The sequence below is a fragment of the Saccostrea echinata genome, unplaced genomic scaffold (genome assembly GCF_033153115.1).
Source record: "Saccostrea echinata isolate AGI-Se365-2 ecotype Australia unplaced genomic scaffold, CSIRO_AGI_Sech_v1 ptg000017l, whole genome shotgun sequence".
NCBI lineage: Eukaryota > Metazoa > Mollusca > Bivalvia > Ostreida > Ostreidae > Saccostrea > Saccostrea echinata.
Window position 1 is genome coordinate 5,654,345 of NW_026889766.1, and position 20,623 is coordinate 5,674,967.

General features: G+C 32.1%; 1 protein-coding gene across 1 annotated transcript in view; it reads right to left on the reverse strand.

Annotated features, from left to right (window-relative positions):
* LOC133189160 (interleukin enhancer-binding factor 2 homolog) overlaps positions 1-10,589 on the reverse strand; it is a 36,946-nt gene extending 26,357 nt beyond the window's left edge. Inside the window, exons 1-4 of the mRNA XM_061324569.1 lie at positions 10,496-10,589; positions 8,677-8,763; positions 8,326-8,368; positions 8,105-8,161 (exon numbers count right to left, since the gene is read on the reverse strand). Of these exons, the coding sequence (XP_061180553.1) occupies positions 8,105-8,161; positions 8,326-8,368; positions 8,677-8,763; positions 10,496-10,503 (195 nt within the window). The 5' untranslated portion in view covers positions 10,504-10,589. The remainder of the gene's footprint in view (positions 1-8,104; positions 8,162-8,325; positions 8,369-8,676; positions 8,764-10,495) is intronic.
* Positions 10,590-20,623: the final 10,034 nt, after the last annotated feature.

The following is a 20,623-nucleotide window of genomic DNA, read 5'->3' on the forward strand; positions in this document are numbered from 1 at the left end:
GCAGTGATTAGAGTGTTTGCTCTTAAGTCACGAAGTAAGGAGTTGATCCTTACGTTGTGGATTCAAATCCCACTGTGAGACGCGGAGAATGAGACCATATAAAGCGAGGTCCATTGTCACTAAAAAATAGGTGCTGAAAAAAAGATCCCTCACTGGACAATGGCCCTGAGTGCGAAGTAGGTCTAAATTTGCAGCCCTACACCAGCGACTGATTGAGTAAAAAAATCTTGAGGGATGTTAAACAAACAAACAAAAAAATGAACTAAAATTAACATTTTATAGTCAGTTCCTTTAAATGTAGTTTTTGCAGCATAATGCAAGCATTATTGTTGCCACAGAAGTTAAAGATATAGAAATTTATTTGCTACAAATCAGAGTCCAAATTACAAAAATTTCCAACCACAGAAAATACCTGTTATACAGTTTTTCAAATAAGATATCAATAATATATATTTCAATTTCGATGATAATGTCTTCTTTATAAATAATTCCAAAACATTTGTAATTTCTCAAATTATATATATATATATATATATATATATATATATATATATATATATATATATATATATATATATATATATATATATAATTATATATATATATATATATATATATATATATATATATATATATATATACTCTTATGATGAATGTCTGATATCAGAGGTCTGATATTCTTTTTGGTATGGTGGGATGGTGGGTAAGTGTAAAACACTAAACAAGAAACTATAAACAACAGAATGATAATCCACTGTCCTTAAAATGTCAACAAAGGAGGATAGTTTGTGCTGTTGCTTTAAATTGTGTTAGAAAACAGATGCTGAGTGCAACGGAAACAAGATTTAACCCCCCCCCCTTTATTATCCCACCAAATGCACAGAGGAATCAATGAGTTCTTGACAGATTAATTAGATATCGGACAGTTGAATAGCAAACAACTGACTTATAATTATAAATGACAGATATGACCTCAAATCAAACTCAATTTGTTATATAATAGAAAATAAACATAAAATTAAAATAAAAAATATATACATTTTTCCTTGTTAATAATGTTTTATGATCAGTTGTATATAATGTTTTAATATATTGTGTGCCAAAATATTTCCCAGCATCAAATGTTTCATCTCTTTTTAACAAATGTGTGGATTGAATAACAAGACAATGAACACATTCCTCTTTTAAAGACATTTTCAGCTGACCATGCATATTTATTAACAATTTCTGAAATCTTTTTTTGTCAGATCATCACAAAAGTTATCATCAACAAAAAATCCTGTGTAAGATAGCAGTGAGGGTCATAAATCTGACCGTTTCTAGCACAGACTGCCCCTTTCTTCGAATTTTAAGGTCATCAGTTATTTTTTGCATTTTGAATTTAATTACGCATTGCATTTCTTTTTTCTGGTTTTGTAGTGCACACTTGCTGTGTTTAATAAAACAAGATATAAACAAGATATAATAATTTTAAGAAAAGTAAATGTGAGGAATAATTTGGTGTATCTGTTAATCTGACATCTGGGTTTATTAATAAAAAGGCAGTTAACCTGACATAGCCTTTACCAGCTATAAATCTCTGTAATTTCCAAGTGGTGTAACATAATATGCACATCTGCTCAGTGTAAATAACTGACTCTGGAGCTTCCACTTTGTAAGTTAGGGGGTCAGGGGTGTCAATTATTACACATAGCCTTTTTATCATTTCAAATTCTTTATCAAGAACAGATTTTGAGATTCATGGCCCAGCTGAGTCAAACTTTCAGAAAATATTTGCACAAAACAAATATAACAGAGTGTGCCTTGTAATGGAAAAGAATAACTTTGGATTTTTAAGAACACTAAATTAATGATTATTCACCACTTCATGATTATAATGATTGCATTACTGCCCAACTCAAAACTCTGGGGGATCTTCATTAGTTTGCCAACTTATTTTTCCATTTTTTTTTTGTACCGGGGTATTTTATTATGTTTGTAATAATAAATAAATAAAGCATTTGTTGAGCGCCCTATTTAATAAAAATTACTCTAAGGCACTTAACAATAAGATTATAGTAAAATAAATGTACAAGATAGTAATTAAAGTTTTAAAAGGAATAAGAAAATGAAAAATGCATCAAAATGGAGAAACAGACAAGAAAAAGAAGAGTTAAATAAAAATAGGGAAATCTGCGCAGTTATTTGCATGAGACATTTTTTAAAATAATATATAAAAATTATAGGGGTTTACTTCACTTTCTGAAATTTTGTATATTGTTTCGAATTATTTCAAACACATAAATAGAATTTGCTAAATTTGACTAACTTTTTTTTTTAAAAAAGATACCAGTTATTGAAAGGGTTGAGTTGTTAAAGTAAGAACAACATTTTCTTTAGACAAATTTCTATTTCTACCTTAAACACACAAACTGCTATTTTAATTAATAATAAGCTTAAAAAGATCACTGTTATACATTGATTTGTTTTAAATGTACATCTACACAAGTTATTTATAGTATCACATAAATCACAAATCTTTATTTTTACAACACATTTATTCAATAAAATGTTCTTTTACAGAAAATGTATACAGTAAACCAACATTGTGTTTATTTCTTACTTATCCATAGCAGAAATGTTATATCGATGGGTTTTTAGGGTAACAAAAGAATATTTAAAACTTTGAAAAATTTTCTCTTTACAAATGAAACTATTTCCACCCAATTTAAGAATAATTTCGGCCAGGGATTTTTTTTCATCAGGATGATACAACACATAAAACATATATGTTAACATAATAAACATGTTTATTGTATAAGCAGAAAGAGTTTATTTGTTGCAATTAAAGTAATAAAATCTAAATAATACAATTTTTCATTTGTGTTAATATCCCAAGTTTTATTGAAAAATGTCTGTAATTATCTCAATTATGAAGACTTTTCAAACTTGTAGTAGGCATTTAAGATATGTCCACTATTTGTATTCAATATGCACTGGTTTGACTGTAATTTTTCTCTCTCTCATTTCAGAAAACAGATCTCAAAAACTCTTATAAAGTCCATCTTAACTTAGCAGCCAGCGAAAATGACATTTGGGAACTCATTAAAGATGTCTTCAACGCTTTTGAAAATGGTTGCATTAAAGGCCAAAAAAGAGCTGAGCAGTGTTCTCAGTATTGTTTTTGGCATTTTTCTAAAGTCAAAAACAATGAATTGAAAATCTCCTTGCTTACCAGATTTAAAAATGGAGAAATGATGCCGGAGGAATTTCGAAGTGCTTGTCAGAGGTAATTGCCTCACCTGTAATTTTTTTTATTTAATACAGGCATAAGGGACATATTGACAATATTGTTAAACTTGAATTCAATTTTACAGATGTGAAAGAGAGAATGATCAGAGCAAACCAAGTAAACATGAACCCCTCACTAACCGGTAAGAATACTTGCATAATCCATTTTCAAGGCTCAATACCTATAGAAGGGAAATGCAAATGCTTCAGATTTCTTTGATGAACAAACTGAAATTTTTATGCTATATTTTGCATTTTCGTATGGTGCAGAAGGCAAATGCTACCTAAAAAAAGAAAAGCTGCTGATGTCGTGACAGAAAACCAGGACGAATGCACACAGTAAATTTTCGTTTTTATTTATAATACTTCATTTTGTATACAATGATATATGAAGGACTTTTCTTTTTTTTTTAAATTATTTTTTTAAAGCTAAATGATCAAAGTCAATCTTTAAAAATCATGTATAATATTATATGTCAGGTCAAAGAAAAAAAGTGAGAAGGAAACTGGAGTTCAGACAGAAAATGAAAATTTACTCTATGAGAAAGAAGAGGAAATAAAAAGACTTCAACAGCAAATAACACTATTGTCAGAAAAGCTGAAACATGCTGAACAGTCTGTTGAACAACAGAATAATTTTCTAAAAGAAAAGGATAGCAAGATTATTGTAAGCGCTTTCTTTCACTCAGATGCCTTAAAGAAGTTAAATTTTTAAATAATGCAATGTGCAAAATATATTCCATATGGATATTTTAATTAATAATTATTCTCAAATTCAATGAACCTATATTTAAAGGGGGTGGGGGCAAATTAGTTTTTTTTTTTTTTATATAAAAAATTGATTAAAAATACCCCATGAAGTCAATGATCAAAGAAAAGATTTCATTTTTCATTTTCAAGGCCCTGAAGAAGAGTTTACTCGCTATATTAACTAAAGCTGAGGAGCAAAAAGTAACAGAGGCCAATTTGAATGTAAGCTAAAATTCTCTGTGTTTTCTGTGATTTTTATTCTTATTGAATATTGCAATTATTGCATTTTGATTTGCAGAAGACGGTAACTGAATTGCAAGAAAAATCAAAAGATGAAATCCAAAATAAACTGCATGCTGAGGATGCAGCTGCACGTGCCAGACAGAATCTTCAATTGACATCTAGTGGTCATCAAGTAAATTTTTAGTATTCATGTTGTGTTTCAATCAGAATAAAATGTACATATGCATGATTATTTTGCTTGATAGACTTTGCAAATGAAATAAAGCAAGAATAGAGTAGTTTCTACAAAGAACTGAATAAAAGCGAGAACATTTATTTCAAATACTAATTATAGCATGAAAAAAATTATGATTCCTACCGGTACTTTCTTTGCAACAAGACACTATGAAGGCATTTTTTTTTTCAATTATAGAAATGTTTAGAGAAAAATAAGGGTGCTATTTTTGAAGAACGCCCCCAAGAATGCTCAACTAGTGAAAAAAAGGTATTTCCTTTATTTTGATGCCTGTTGTTTTGGTTTTGTGTTTGTAGCAGTGGTGAGGGGGATGACTGCTTAGCATTATAATCATTTAATTAAACTTATTTCATTGAAGGACATTTTATATTCATAAAATTGATGATTAAGCTTTTTAGTGTTTTCCTTACAAACATTGCAGATAAACAAAGGTACCAAGGACAACCAAGATTCAGAAGTAGTTCTTGTTGAGTACACAAAAGGGAAAATCTATTATGCATTAAGGAATAGAACCATCCTGACATACTGCCACAAACATGTCGGAGTAATTCAAGATGATCAATTTTTGCATCGGCCACAAAAGCTATCCTTCAAAATAAATGAGAAGGACCAACAAACTTTTGAAGAAGAGTTTATAATTTTATCAATGAAGGGAGATGTTGAAGAAAAAATGATCAAAATTGACAAGCTTTCAGCATCTATTGATGAGCAATTGATGGCAGTAAACAACTACATCAAGGAAAAATAATATTACAATTTGAATCAAACCTTGGGGAAAATATAGTTACACTAGAGAATATTTTTGTGTGACCACCAGTAAAGATTTTTTTAATGTAATACATGTATAATCCTGACAGTACATGTTCTTTAACAATTTGAAATCATTCGTGCATTTAGTGCAACAATATCAGGAGAAAATGGAAAAATCTTTCTTTCTTTTTTTTTTTTTTTTTGAGAGAGAGTTAATTACACATGTCATTATTCGGTGTTAATAAATTCAAATAAATTCATTCAAGTGAAGCATTTTTTGTTTGCCTTAATAGTAGTCAGAGGCATTTTTCTACCTGCAATATAAAAATGAATAGAACTCAAAGTTCTATGCATGTTTATCACTTATATCATTTCGATTTCTAGATCCATATCGGAGAGAATATCAGAGAGGAAATGTGTAATTTTTAAAACTAGATACTCCTCTACAACATGTAGAATATATACTTCTCAAATTGATATGCACACCAAGATATATTGAATATGTAAGAATGTTCCCCTATGTATTATAATGACTAGAAAGTCCTGCAAATGTTTTGTACACCAAAGTCCAAGGGAAATGGAGGAATGTTCCTCCATTGTATTGGCATAAGAGATGAAGAAATCTATGTTGGGATTTTACTTGTACCTATCTGAAGTAAATGAATATTTCTCCATGCAAGAATTCTTCATGTAATGATGAAGAATTGTTCTCTATCTTGTGATTGGGAACTTTTTTATAAGCTTGTCAGAATATATCAATAGTAATCAATTTCTTTATCAATTTAAGATTAAGGTGGATAAGTATGTTTCCAAATGAATCAAAAGATGAACTTATCTGTATTATTTATGGTTTTGTATATATTTTACACAAGTAAGTTTAATTATGTAGACCATTTGTATACCAATACCCAGGTGATGTTAGAGGAACTCTCCTCCATTTATTAAGATAAAAAACATTACACCAATTTTAATTGTTGACATGATAAAATGATGCAGTAATTTGCCCCTATGTATTATTTCAAATAGGAATTCCTCCAAATACTTTGTGTATCAAATACCACTGAAAGTGGAGAAACTTTCCTCTGTGTAACATATTGTAGATCAGTGGCCATAGATGAAAAAGGAATGTTTCTCTATGTAATATTTGTAACATACATAAAGATGGAGTAATGTTCCTCTTTGTAACATTTTGTTTATGAGTACCCCTTACATATAGAGGAATGTTCCTTTATGTATAATTTGTAACATACATAAAGATGGAGATGGAATAATTTTTTGTCTGTGTATTAATTTGTACATCAGTATCCCTTACCGATAGAGGAATGCTCCTCTGTGTAACTTTCTTTTATCTGTATCCTTTACATATAGAGCAATGTTCCCCTATGTTTTATTTTGTACTTCATTATCCATTACCGATAAAGTAATATTCCTCTACGTAACATTTTGTTTATCAGTATCCCTTACATATAGAGGAATGTTCCCCTATGTTTTATTTTGTACATCAGTATCAATTACCGATAGAGTAATATTCCTCTATGTAACATTTTGTTTATCAGTATCCCTTACATATAGAGGAATGTTCCCCTATGTTTTATTTTGTACTTCAGTATCCATTTCCAATAGAGAAGTGTTCCTCTATCATATAGAGGAATGTTCCCCTATGTGTTATTTGTAGCATAGATAAAATGGAGTAATTTTTCTCAATATATTATTTTGTACATCAGTATCCTTTACCGAAAGAGGAATGTTCCTCCATGTATTATTTGTAACACACATAAAGATGGAGTAATGTTCCTCTTTGTTTTATTTTGTTTATCAGTATCCATAACCGATAGAAGAATGTTCCCCTATGCATTATTTGTACCAAAGATAAAAATTGAGTTATAATCCCTTTTGTCACATTTGTACATTACTTTGAACCATTGATAGAGGAATATTCCTCCAGGTATATCTGCCGAGGAAAAAAAACATCATGAAGAAGTAAGAATGTTATTTTCAGGTCTATACAATTAAGCAATATAACTATGCATGGACCTACTAGTAATCTAACTCATTTGAGAAAGAATTTTCATTTGACTTCCAACGAATATTTATTATTTGATTATGTTCATTATTTCATTATATAGGATTATTCCTCTAATTCAATGATTACCATTATCATTTTCATTTGAAAACTCTAAAAAGTACTCCTGGATTTTCCTTTTTTATTCTGGAATGCATTATAAGGTTATGGAGATTTACGAACAAAAGAAGCATGCTGCCTGGAAATTTTTCATTGGTTGGGAATTTAAAAGCAAAAAATTGAGTGAAAATATCAGTAGTGATTTTTATATATTACATTAGCATTTTTAATTTTTACTAGCCCACGGGGCTACCTGCATGCAGAAAACCACTAGCCCGACCCTCAAAAATGGTAGCCCCGGGTGTCGGGCGATGCTAATTGCACACCCCTGTTAGTTCTAAGTTAAATTCTGAAAAAAGCTTTCAATTGGTATTTCATGTCCTTTAAATTTCAGACAATAGGTTTGACTGTATTTATTGTAGAACACTGTTATACTTCTCTGAAGAAAAACTGAAAATTATGTGACACTAGAATGAAAAAAATCCAAATTGTTTCATGATTTGCCATCACTTCTTCTGATTAACCAATCAGAATGCACCTGACAACAGTGGATGTTAGTCTGAAAAAAATCATACCTGAATCGAATCAAAATCCGGGAAAAACCTACCGAATCGAACCGAAAGATTTTGATTCGCGGTTAACCGATATTTCTGTTTATCGTGGCAGTCCTACACTTCTTTAATGTCAGTTTTCAATGCCTAAAAGTATGGAATCATACATGAAATAATACTTACATCTGTAAAAACCTTCTCATCGGGTGCTGGTTTGGTTCTTGGAAATGTTGATTCACACTGTAAATAGAATTAAAAGAATGCTTTAAAACTGTACAATATACATAAGAAATGTTTAACTGGGAAATCGGTCAAATTCTAAACTTTTGCAATAAACTTAGTTAGAAAACAAATATAGGAACCAGGAAAAAAATGGATTTATCAGGTAGTAAGTTATGTTTTACCTGCACCAGATCAAATGGTATGTGAGGAATGAATGCCCGAAACCTGTTGAAAAAAATAGTAAATTCATTCATTAAGCAAAGTGGCTTTTCACAACTGAAAAATACTCCATCTTGCAACAAAAAAAACCAATGAATATGATTGAATCATAATCATTAAAAATATACAGAATTATCAAAATATGTACAGTGAATATTCCTACAAAAATGCCCCATTGCTTCAAAAATCATTTTAAATGGCACCATATATTTTGTGAGGCAAGTCACAATTCTGACAGTTTATATTTAACTTTAAACAACAAGTCTTTTGTTATGTATGATATTTATAATATAATCTAGCATCCCATAACTTACGGGGGTCCAGGTTTAAAGGGGCCTCCCATGGGAGACATTGGTCGCATCATTCCACCCCTCATTGGACCTCCACGTCCTCTCATATTCCTAAAGTTAAGAAAAAGTTAGCAATCAAATAGACATGATCATATGTAGGGCTTTCATGAGTACCCAAAATAACCGAGAACCGCGGTCCAAGTTGTTCGGTTCGGTTCCACTTCCATTTTTCTGGATTTCGGTTCGGGTCTAGTTTATATATTAGAGTCTGTTCAATACAAAAAATGGGGTCGAATTCAAAGGAATGATGACAATAACAGTGATAAATAAACATCACAACTGAAATCTACTTCATTCCATGACAAAACACTTGTCACGGAAGTATTAGATAATTAGCATTTATTTTCCGACATCAAAAAGGATTCATTAGTTAAACACATAATTCTTAAACCATATTTAGCATAAATATATGCTTAAAATAAACATGTCCTATAAACATTATCATTGTTTATTTTACTCTATGAACTATGGGATAGTACTTCGGTCAAGCGCACGTGCTTTAATACACAATGACCTACATTCAACAGCAAACATGGTGTCATTGGTGCTACAAAGTGTGCACCCTTTTTTGTTTAAAGATGACTGTAAAAGTAGGGACAGCCAAAAATGAAGTAAATTTAAAAAAGGGGGTCACTATAGAGCCTATTCAGTTTGTAGAGAACAAGAATAAAACAGCACATAAAAAGACAGTGGCTAATTAGAGGACAATAAAAATACCCCCCCCCCCCAAAAAAAAAAAAAAACAGATGATTAGATCTATTTTTATAAAAAAAAAAAAAAAAGAAATCAATTGTTTATTTTTTTAAGTTAAATTCACAATTTATTTAAAACGTATTTATCATTTAAATTTAAAAAAAAAATATGTAAATGAATACTGGTAATGCATTTGTAATTTTCACTGATATATAGATTCAGATACATGTACAAGTAACTCAACCGAGACATGCTGCACGCCATCAATATTCAGCAAAATTCCCCCCATGCATTAAATTTTGTCTGGGGAAAACCCTAAATTGATTAGAGAGTGCAACATGGAATTAAAGAAGAAATACAAAACAGTTTTACCACTGTGTGGTAGCTGTAAGGCAGTTGACAAGAAAGATATTGTCTATCGCCCCTATGGCAAGCCCAAACAAAAGTAAAGCATCACACAATAGTAAAACTGTTTTGTATTTCAACCAATTCATGTGAATTTGTAAATAAAAAAATTCAATAAAATAAAAAAAAATTCCTACCTACCGACCCTATTTTTTTTTCAGCATGTAACAGTAAACAAACATATTTTTTTTGTTTGGCCTTAAAATGCACATAGTGAAAAAAGTACAACTAAATGCATACGAATGCACACACACACAAAAATAGCATGGACATTCTCAAAGTATTTCCTGTGCAGTATATAGGTACTGTAATGCAAGTTTAATTGCGTAATCGTCCATGGCAGGGGGTGTGAATTGCTGACTGTCCTTAGGTAATCTGCTTTGGAACACACTAATTATTCTAATGAGGAAGTCAGAATGATATAAGGGAACTAACAGGGGCGCCTGGGGAGGCAGAGGGTCGCACTGATTTGAGGGCGGGGCGCAGCGCCCCTCCATTTCCCCCTAGCTGGACAACTGAAGGGTACAATTGTTTACAAAAACGTTTGCTTTTGATATAAGCGAGAGAATTTTTTCTCTTCCCAATTCAGTACAATTGTTGTCACATTCACAGTAATGCAGTGTTTGAAGTGCACGTACTGAAAAATGTACAACTAAATGCATACGGTGCATAAAACACAACTTACCTCATCATTTGTATGGATCTTTTCCAGTGTTGGATTTAACGATGAGCAAAACAATGTGTTGACGCCGAGTGGTTTCACTCCGGATGTAGAATAAGGAGAAAATGGCTGTCGAGCCCGATCAGATTTTCCATCGACTTTTGAACAACTGTTGAACAGCTGTTGAAAGTCTAACTCTTTACAGGAATTTAAAACTGTACGTAATTCTGCAAAATAATAAAATGAAGTTATTAAAGGGGTCGGGGGTTAAATAATCTTTGAACTGGTTGAGTCAATTTGGTACAGTAAAGTGTACAAAGTTTGTGATTTTTTCTCTTTGTTGAAGATTTTTTTAATGCACTGTAATTAACTAAAAATATAGGTGGATACCTATGGAATTCCATATGCGACAGCCAACTACTTACTGCCAACTGCTCACTGCTTACTGCCAACTGCTAACTGCTTACCGCCAACTGCCACACATATTTGAATAAATTTTCACATTTATATTGATATTTATGTGAATTTTCATAAAACCAGGCGCGGATCCAGGAATGTTTTACAGGAGGGGTCCACCCAAGTAAAAAAAGAATCCAACCCAGAAATTGCTTGACAAGAAAAAAGAAACAAAAAAAAAAACAAACAAAAAACGTAAACTCCTTTCCTACACGTGAAAAACCTATCTCGGGGGGGGGGGGGCTTTTTATGCCTCATATCTTCATATCTATGACTTTTCATACCAACTTAACACAGATCCGCCTTTTCAAAAAGGGGGGGGGTCCAAGGTCACGAGGGGGGTCCGGACCCTCTCTAGATCCACGAATTTAAAACATAATTTATTATGGAAAACAAAGAGATATAAGTCTTTAATTTGAAAAAAAAATTCACTGCAGAAATTAACGGAAAATGGAAATTTATTTTCAAAATATCTTCCCCCTCGAAACAACAAATCCTTTTTTTTTTTCAGTTTTTATTATTCCAAAGGCTTTGTTGACTCACGGGGGGGGGGGGGGAGGAGGCGTGTTTAAAGATTAAAAACAGGAAAATAGTCATTTTATTAGCAATTTCAAATGAGACAACAAATAAAAATGTACTTTATCACTTTATCAATCTCATATGTTGAATTTTACGTAAGTGAAACATACGGTGAGATTTAAGAGTAATTTATCAATTTTCATGAGTATTTGAAAATCTGGTGATGTTTTCAGCCTGATTTCAATTGATAAAATTTTTTTCTACCCCCTTATGAAAGGAGTTATAAATGAGAACAATCAACTTTTTGTCACTGGTTTTTAAAATTAGTAATTAATACCAATGAACTTTTCTTTGCATTCAAACAAGTTTTAATGTCCAAATTGCCATTTATATTGAATTAAATGGATGGAGAATGTAGGCGGGAATCGAAAGTTAGCGTGCGTAGTTCTTAAAATAATAACAAAATTTGGCGGATTGAGGAAATTTTAAACTGTAAATGCGAGGAAGGAGTATATCGGATGAAGGAGTATTTCCTCTTAAAAACAAAACATTTAATTTATGCATTTCGTTGCAGGCAAATAATTTGGTAGCTTATTTTGAAGCGGGAAAAAAAGGGGGTTCACATACGACAAAAGAACAAACTTATAGAAGGGTCTTGAGAAACATTTGTTGGTATATGTATTTATACTAGAAATGTTACTAAAAGATATAATAACATAACTTTTGATTAGTGTAAAATATCTAGTAATATCTTTCGGTGTTTCTTTTACCCTAGGAAAAGTACCCATGTGTGGGAATTTTTATGTGTTTTATGTAAATCGTTTTAATGGCTAATGTTAGATCTGTAAAAATATTCGTGGTGGTGGTGGTGGTGGTGGGGGGGGGGGGGTTACCCACTAAATGTCTAACATATACTATACAGGGGTATTCCTATACAGTGGTTCTCCCTCAATAAAGACGCCTGTGATTTTTTTTTATTCCTTGTCAAGGGAATTATGTTGGGTTGTGCACCCTCCCCCCCCCCCCCCCCCCCGCACTGAAATTGCTTTTCCTTGCCTGAGATCAACTGTTTTTACATAGAGTAAAAGGCCTTTATGATTTTTATTAGTATTTTTGATATATATGCATATGCCAACAAACGTAACCCAAGATTCTACTCAAAGTCCCCCCCCCCCCATTTATTCTGATGTATATAAGCCTTTTAAAATATCCCCCCGGTCAAAAAATCTATTGAATTATTTGCCTGCAAGGAAATGTGGGGATTATACGTATTGTATTTAAGAGGGAATACGCTTTCCTCCTATTTATTCCTTTCTTGTCTTCACTGCATGTTTAAAAATTCCTGAATTCGCCAATTTTTGTTATTATTGTAATATATCATAGGGTTTAAGCATGCGTATTAAAGATATTTAAGATAACAGAACAGGCAAAATTATCTATGAGCAGTGGTAGTTGGCAGTTGGCAGTTGGCAGTAAGCAGTGAGCAGTTGGCAGTAAGCAGTTGGCTGTCGTATATGGAATTCCATAGATACCAGTTTTTCATCTTCGCTAGCCAAGGGTTTCTGATACGCTACTCTCCTCATAAACTTATGAGGAGAGTAGCGTATCAGAAACCCTTGGCTAGCGAAGATGCCAGTTTTTATAAAATATAGGAATTATTAATTCATCTTGATATGGAGGAATAATCATACACATAATGAAAACATTTTATATATGAAATTCACGAATCACTGCTTCTAGATTTAAGATATTATTAATCGTACTGAAAATGGATCATTCAATCTTGTACTCTGTATTTATTTTGATTCCATTGTAAAAACCAAAAAGCACCATTTTCCAGGTATGCACTTTCTTAACCCCCAAACAAACTTATTTTCCTCCAAGTATTTTCACCAGTATACCTGTTTAAGTATTTTCACCAGTATACCTGTTTAATAAATGTTCAATGTTTTCAACAACCATGCATACAATATTCACAATCAAATATTAAGCCGTTTTACATCTTTGTTCCATTTTCTTACATATTATTAGTAATTATTCAGCAACATTTTTTTCCCTACATGTACTTAATTTTAGACAGATATAAATTCTTCTAGACATATTTATCACCGAAATAAAAAAAAAAAGTTTTGAAACATTTTTATAAGAAATCCTTTTTTGTATTGGACAAGATAAAACATTACGTATACATACCAATTTAAATAATGCTAATGTATTTATTATAGCACATTTTCCAAAGATTGGTAAGTTCGTCTTCTCCAAACTCCCAGTATTCTCTCAAATTTCTCTAGTTTATTTGTCCAGTTGATATCATAACAAATATGAGGAGGAAGGTCTTATTCACAGTATACATTTTAATGCAATAGAAACATAAGTTTATTTGTTTTATATATTTCCTATAGCTTAGCTACATTTTTAGAGAATAAAATTTTTATTGTAACTTAATCACATTCTGAAAATATGCACCTTTTTTCTAATTTTGTATGCGAGTGAACTGCGAAGAAATGTAAAATTTTAAAACGATTTTCCGTAGTGTTTCCAATATGCATAAATATTAGCTAGGAACCTATTTTAATATTTATTTAGATTAATCTTAACGGTAATCCCCCCCCTTTTTGTGAATGAGCTTCCCTGCTTAGATATAGAAAATTATGTAAGTTTTTCTTCTCGTCTCCATTCTTTTTGTTTTTATATCAGTGTGTACTCCCTTTTCTGACAAGTTAGTTTTTAGGGTACTTTACTTATCAGGGAATATTTAAGTGCGGTATTTTCAGTAAGAGGAAAATACTTCTTCCTTCTCATCTCCTCTATTTAAACAATTCTAGATCCGCACATTTATAATATTGATTTAACCAAGCATGCATATTGAAGATATTTGAAACAATAGTCAATATGATATCCATAAGGAATGGTTTTAAGCAGTTGGGATTAAGCAGTGGGCTGTCGTATCTGGAATTCCATTGAAAAGTGTATAGGATTAAGGCTTAACCAAATTCAAGTGATCTGACCTGATTTTTCCCCATTCATGAAACCATGCAGGACACTATGATTTGCATAGACATGAACTTCATATGCAGGTGATAATGGTATATTGTTACAAAAATATGCAAAGTTGACGATAGAAAAAAATGAAGTCATCACGTTCATAATAAAGTTAACTTGTCAATTAATTTACCATCCAGGGATGGGGTAATTGAAATGAGTAATTGTAATTTACTGTATTTAAATACATTTTTTTTTAAAGTAATTGAAAGTATTTGTATTTGATTTTGCTTTCAATTACAAGTAATTACAAGTAATTGATTGTATTTAAATAGATTCTAAAAATGTCAATTACATTCCAATTATATTTCAAATACTTTATTTTTCAAGTTAAATATTAAAAAAAGTGTTTTATAATGATTGTATTGTATTGTTTATTACCAAGAACCATACAGTTCATAGGTTTAAAGTATATACATAAATCAATTTGTACATTATATATGTATATAACATTTCATTATCATTTGTACATTAAGTAAAGCAGGATCATAGTAAAGGATCTTACATACTATTCACTCTTATTTCACAAAGCAAACAAAAGCACCATGATATAAATTAGTCCATAAAGCAGACAAAAGCACCATAATAAAAGTTGGTAATAGTAATAGTGAGGATAATCTCGTTATATCAATGTGAGTTAACTTTTGCTCTCAATCTTGTAAATTTGTAAAGATATTTTCCTAGTTTACGTAACTCTGTTACATTTTTTGTCGACAACAATTGAACAAGTTTAAAGGTAGATGGTTTTTGGTGATAATATTTCTTAATATACTCCTTTCTAACATCGGAAAAAAACGGACAAACCAGAATAAAATGATACTTGTCTTCAACTTCTGACATTGAACAAAATTTGCACAATCTTTCTATTCTAGGTATATAAAAAAACTTCCTCGTTCTATCTCTAGTTGGTGAGAAGATAGACGATATTGACTGATATGTTGTACATATTTTTGTGATATTGATTTTGTTAAATATAATTGTAAATTAAAACTATCGCTTAAATGTCTATACAAAATACACTTAGGGGAAGCTTCAAAATTACTTCGTGCTTCTTGTATGAACATGCCATCCAATCTTTGTTTCACCTCAAACAAAAAAAGTTTTTCATTTAGGTAGTCTTTACAGTTCCATATACAACTAAAGCCTAAAGTATCAACAAGATCTTTTATATGTGACAGCCAACAGGAAAAGTATTTGATTCACACACATCTAACATTTCTTCGTATATATTTCTTAAAATGCAATCATCACTATTTTTTTAACTTTAACCAATACTTCAGCATTCTAATTTTTTCTGTTCCATTGTAATGGTTTCCGACCTAGTTCAAAATAAACCATCATAGAGACAGTGCTTTTTTTAACACTTAGTACTTTTTTACAAAAATCTGAATGGATACTTTCTAATTCTCCTGCTGGGTGAAACCCCCAAACTTCGCAACCATAATTTGCTATACTACCAATATATGTATCAAACAATGACAATTTAGTGCTTACATTCAAATGCATTGGTTTCATTTTTGTTATCAAACTACTTAAACTCTTTCTACATTGTGCTGCTAATACACTTTGTGTTTTATGAAATTTACCGTTATAATCAAAGTAATTCCTAAGTAATTAAAATTTTCAACAATATCAATCAATTTGTTGTCATATTTCCAACAGTAATTTTTCTTCAATCTACCACCTTTTCTAAATACCACAATTTTAGTTTTATCCACATTAACCTTCAGTTTCCACTTTGTTGTATATTGCTGTAAACAATTAAGCATATCTTGTAAACCTTGTTCTGTCTCTGAGAAAAGTACAGTATCATCTGCATACATTATCAGAAACATAGCAATATCTCTTATTTCTACGGGAATACACATATTTTCTATAAATTCCATTTCAAAATCATTAACATACATAGAAAACAAAAATGGAGATAGAGATTCACCCTGCATCAGGCCCTCTTGGCAACCAAAAAATTGGGAAATTTGATTTCTGTGTCGTACACAAGATTTTATATTAGAATACAAAGATTTAATAATATTCAACATCTGGCAATCGATACCACTTCTTGCTAATTTAGATAACATAAAATGTCGATCAATTTTATCAAATGCCTTTTCATAGTCTACAAAACAGCAAAATAATTTTTTCCCTTTGGCAATCACTCGGCTGATTAACCAATGAAGAACAAAAATAGCATCTGTTGAGCTATGACCGGCTTTAAAACCAAATTGTGCGTCAGTAATGATACTATATTTATTTGACCATGTACACAATCTCTCATTAAGTAAGGAAGTAAAAATTTTTGACAGACAACTTACAAGTGTGATCCCTCTATAATTATTACAGTCATTCATATTTCCTTTTTTGAAAATTGGAGTAATGATACCTTCTGACCAGCTATTGGGAAAAACGCCTGATGTAAAAACAATGTTAAATAAATCCACAAGATATACGATGAGAATATCATTATACTCAATAAAATATTCATTTAATAGATTGTCAATTCCCGGAGATTTTTCTTTCTTCAAACGTTTGATAACACGAGTTATCTCCTCTGCGGTTATTGGACTGTTCAATTCAGGATATGCAGAATTGTCTTTTCTGAGGACACCGAGTCACTACTGGCATGCATAGAATGTTGATTTGAGGACAGTTCTTTAAAGTGTTTATAAAATTCCGAGAGATCCGGTCCATGTGACACGCTTCCTTTCTTTTTGCGGAAAATGCGATAGAATTCTTTTGGATTTTTCTTCCTTATGTATTCCATTTGATCTCCTTGGTAAAGGAAATATTCTCTTTTAACTTTTCTTTCATACCTTTTATAATTTCTCTTAGAGGTGACCAGTAAATATCTGTAAAAATGAGTCCGTGAGCTATTAAACACATTTAAAGAGCAAGAGCCACTTAGGGCCTTTTTTGGCCCTGTGAATTTCTGAAAATTCAAAACTGTATAGTTTTAGTCAACAATGCAATAAATAATACTTGAGCACTTGGTGAATGAATATCTACTGAAAATGACGTAATTTTCTTTCTTGTCAATGCATTATGACGTCATGAATTGCGTCATTATTCACATATCCTGAATATTTCTTCAAAAATAGCCAAATTATGATGCCATTTTTCAATATTTCATATACAGCACAACCTCCGATCCAAAATGTGTAAATATATTGTAAAAGAACTGTTAATGAAGATTATAAAACATATTTTAATTTTTGGATCGAGGGGTGTGCTCATATTTTAATTCTTTGCTGAAGGTTCTCAAAAACACCTGTTTTCTGCGAAATTCAACAACATTGCAATTTCACACAACCTGTTTTTCAATGCCTGGACTCTTCAAAGGAAATTCTGTTGTATAAACTGCAAGCACTAAGTTTCTACTTTATAATAATGTTGAAAATGGTACACGGGGTATTAGTCAATAAATTGGTATATCTGCAGGGCCATTTTATGCATAAAGTGAACCTAGCTCTTTCTTAAGTAAGTTTTACGTAACTCCGTGCATTTGACATCAAACCAAGGTTTATTGTCTATGTGTTTTCTTCTTTTAATTTGGTTGGAGGTATTATTAATTATAACTTCCTTACCACAATGCGGGAGGAAAACATCGTTAAGTACCTGTGTAAATGTCTCCACACAGTTATTGACCCCTTCTTTTGTTATTTCTACATCATCTAAAGCGTCCGCAAGAAGTTGTAAATGACTACATAGTTCAGTTTTAATTTCATTATATAACAAGTCATCCCATTTCGTTCTAACAAAGCGTGTATTTACATTACTTCTCTTATCATTATGCACGATAGATTTATTGACACAAATTTGAAAATGCAGTGGAGCGTGGTCAGACCATTCATTAAAATCTTCAACATGAAAATAATCAACTACATGAAAATTTTTTTTAGATACAATTGTAAAGTCATTAACACTCACTCCAAGGTGATTGAAAAATGTACATCTACCATCCTTATCTCCAAATGTACGACCATTACATACTCGTGTACAGGTTGAACGACAGAGTTCTAACAATTTCCTTCCAAAACTATTTACAACTACATCTTGTGCCTTTCTCTCTGGTTATGGAACATCGCAATTATAATTTATAACAGGTGAAATAAATTTATTCAGCTCTGTACCCATCGAATCATATTCTATAAAATCTAATGAGGTACCTATACGTGAATTAAAATCACCACTTAGTACAACACATCCCTTTTCTTTGTACATTGATATGTCCTCATAAATACCAGTACTGTTTGGCATGAGTTTGTGTTTATTCAATAATTAAACACCTAATAATGTTTATTCATCATAATCACACTGCCCAGGGCAATAGGAAAGGTCAAATTAAATACATGTAATATTGCTGCTTCAAAATATTTATGTATTCGATCTTCAAAATTTTTGGAAATGTCAAGGAGTGAATTTATGTATTTTACTTTTACTTTGATGTTTCAGCATCTGTATTATATTTATCAATTTGACATCTCCCCCCCCCCCCCCTCGTGTCCCACGGTATCAATGGCAGTATTGTAAGTTCTATATTCAGCGTAGGGATAAAAGATTGAGCATTTCCTGTCTTGAGAATTCGGCCTAAATTAATGTCAACCATCTTTCTTTTGATGTTACAATTTCAATTTTATTCCATTTCATTGGCTATCTTTAGAAATGTGGGAGGAGTTTGGGGGAAAGAGATGAGATTTGTGTGTATGTTAGTTTAGAGTCTGAATTTAGAGTTTTAGCGAGTTGTATGTAACTTTTGGAATTCATGAATAAATATCCATAAACATGTAGTGACGAGTACTTTCTTGGAAGTTATAATCGCATCGTCACAATTGGTGGAGAATCCGGGTATCTTGGATATTAAGGGTACCCGATCGAGGCGATGACTTGCAGGAGAAATGCCTCTTACTAGGCAGCAGGCCCAAGAACCAGGTGAAGAGACAATAGAGAGAGAGACTAATAGAACAGAAATGGCGGGCGAATTAAACGCGGCAATACAGGAACTAATTACTGTACTAAAGGAAAAGACAACCGGGGAAAAAACAGACACAAAGAAAACCAGTGCTTTTAAACCCGAGAAACTCTCCGGACAAGAAAATGACATTAACCTTTGGATCTCTCGGTTTCAAAGCTGGACCAAAATTTCCGGTATTTCCACAGATGCGGAAGCAATTTTTGACGCTCTGAAGTTGTTAGTGCCAGATTCCGATGTCAACTGGCTTGAGAACATAGAGTTTGCGTCTGCTAACGAACTTTATGAACAATTAGCAGAGCACTTTAACAGTAAAACTCCAATATGGCTTCTGGAACAAACACTTTGGAACCGGACCATGTCTAAATCAGAAACCTTGGAAGACTACATCAAGGACATAGAGAAAGTTTGCACCAGACTTCAAAAGTCAGAAAGGGAGAAGATGACGGCTTTCGTTAGAGGTCTGCCACCAAACATCAGAATCCATGTTGTGCAGAATAACCCACAAACTTGGGAGGAAACGACGAAGAAAGCCCGTCTGGCACAAGAAGCAAGCTCCTTGGAAACACCAAAGCAATCTCCAAATGATCTAGAGTCCATTGTCACTGTGCAAACAAAGTGCATTGAGGAATTAACCAAGGCCGTGGGTGCGCTTCAGGCACAGTCCACCGTGTGTCCGATAGGAGAGCCGGCGTCCAGAGATGCACACGTCCGGTGTCAGTTATGTTTCAAGAAGGGCCATTCCGCACGCGAATGCCGTAATAATAACCGAAAACAAGTGCCGACAGATGTCCAGTGCTTTTATTGCAGTAAAACCGGACATATTAAGCGACAGTGTAGGAAATTCCGCGAGGATACGGCCAAGTTAAACGAGCGAGACCCAGTAAGACCGGGGGTGTTACTGGGTCATGTGAAATTTCCGAATCCCCTATGAAGTCAACAAGTTTTGAGGGAACTATTTCTCACACCGGTAAGGCACCAGAATCTCAAATTAACAATAGTATTTTAGTAACATCAGTAGATCTTTTGAGAAATTTTGTACCTATGAGAATTCAAGAACACGATCTTTTTGCTATGGTTGATACGGGTGCAGACATGTGTGTTGCAAATGAAAACATTGTTTGTAAATATATTTTATATATATTAGGCTTCCCTGACCTTGATCAACC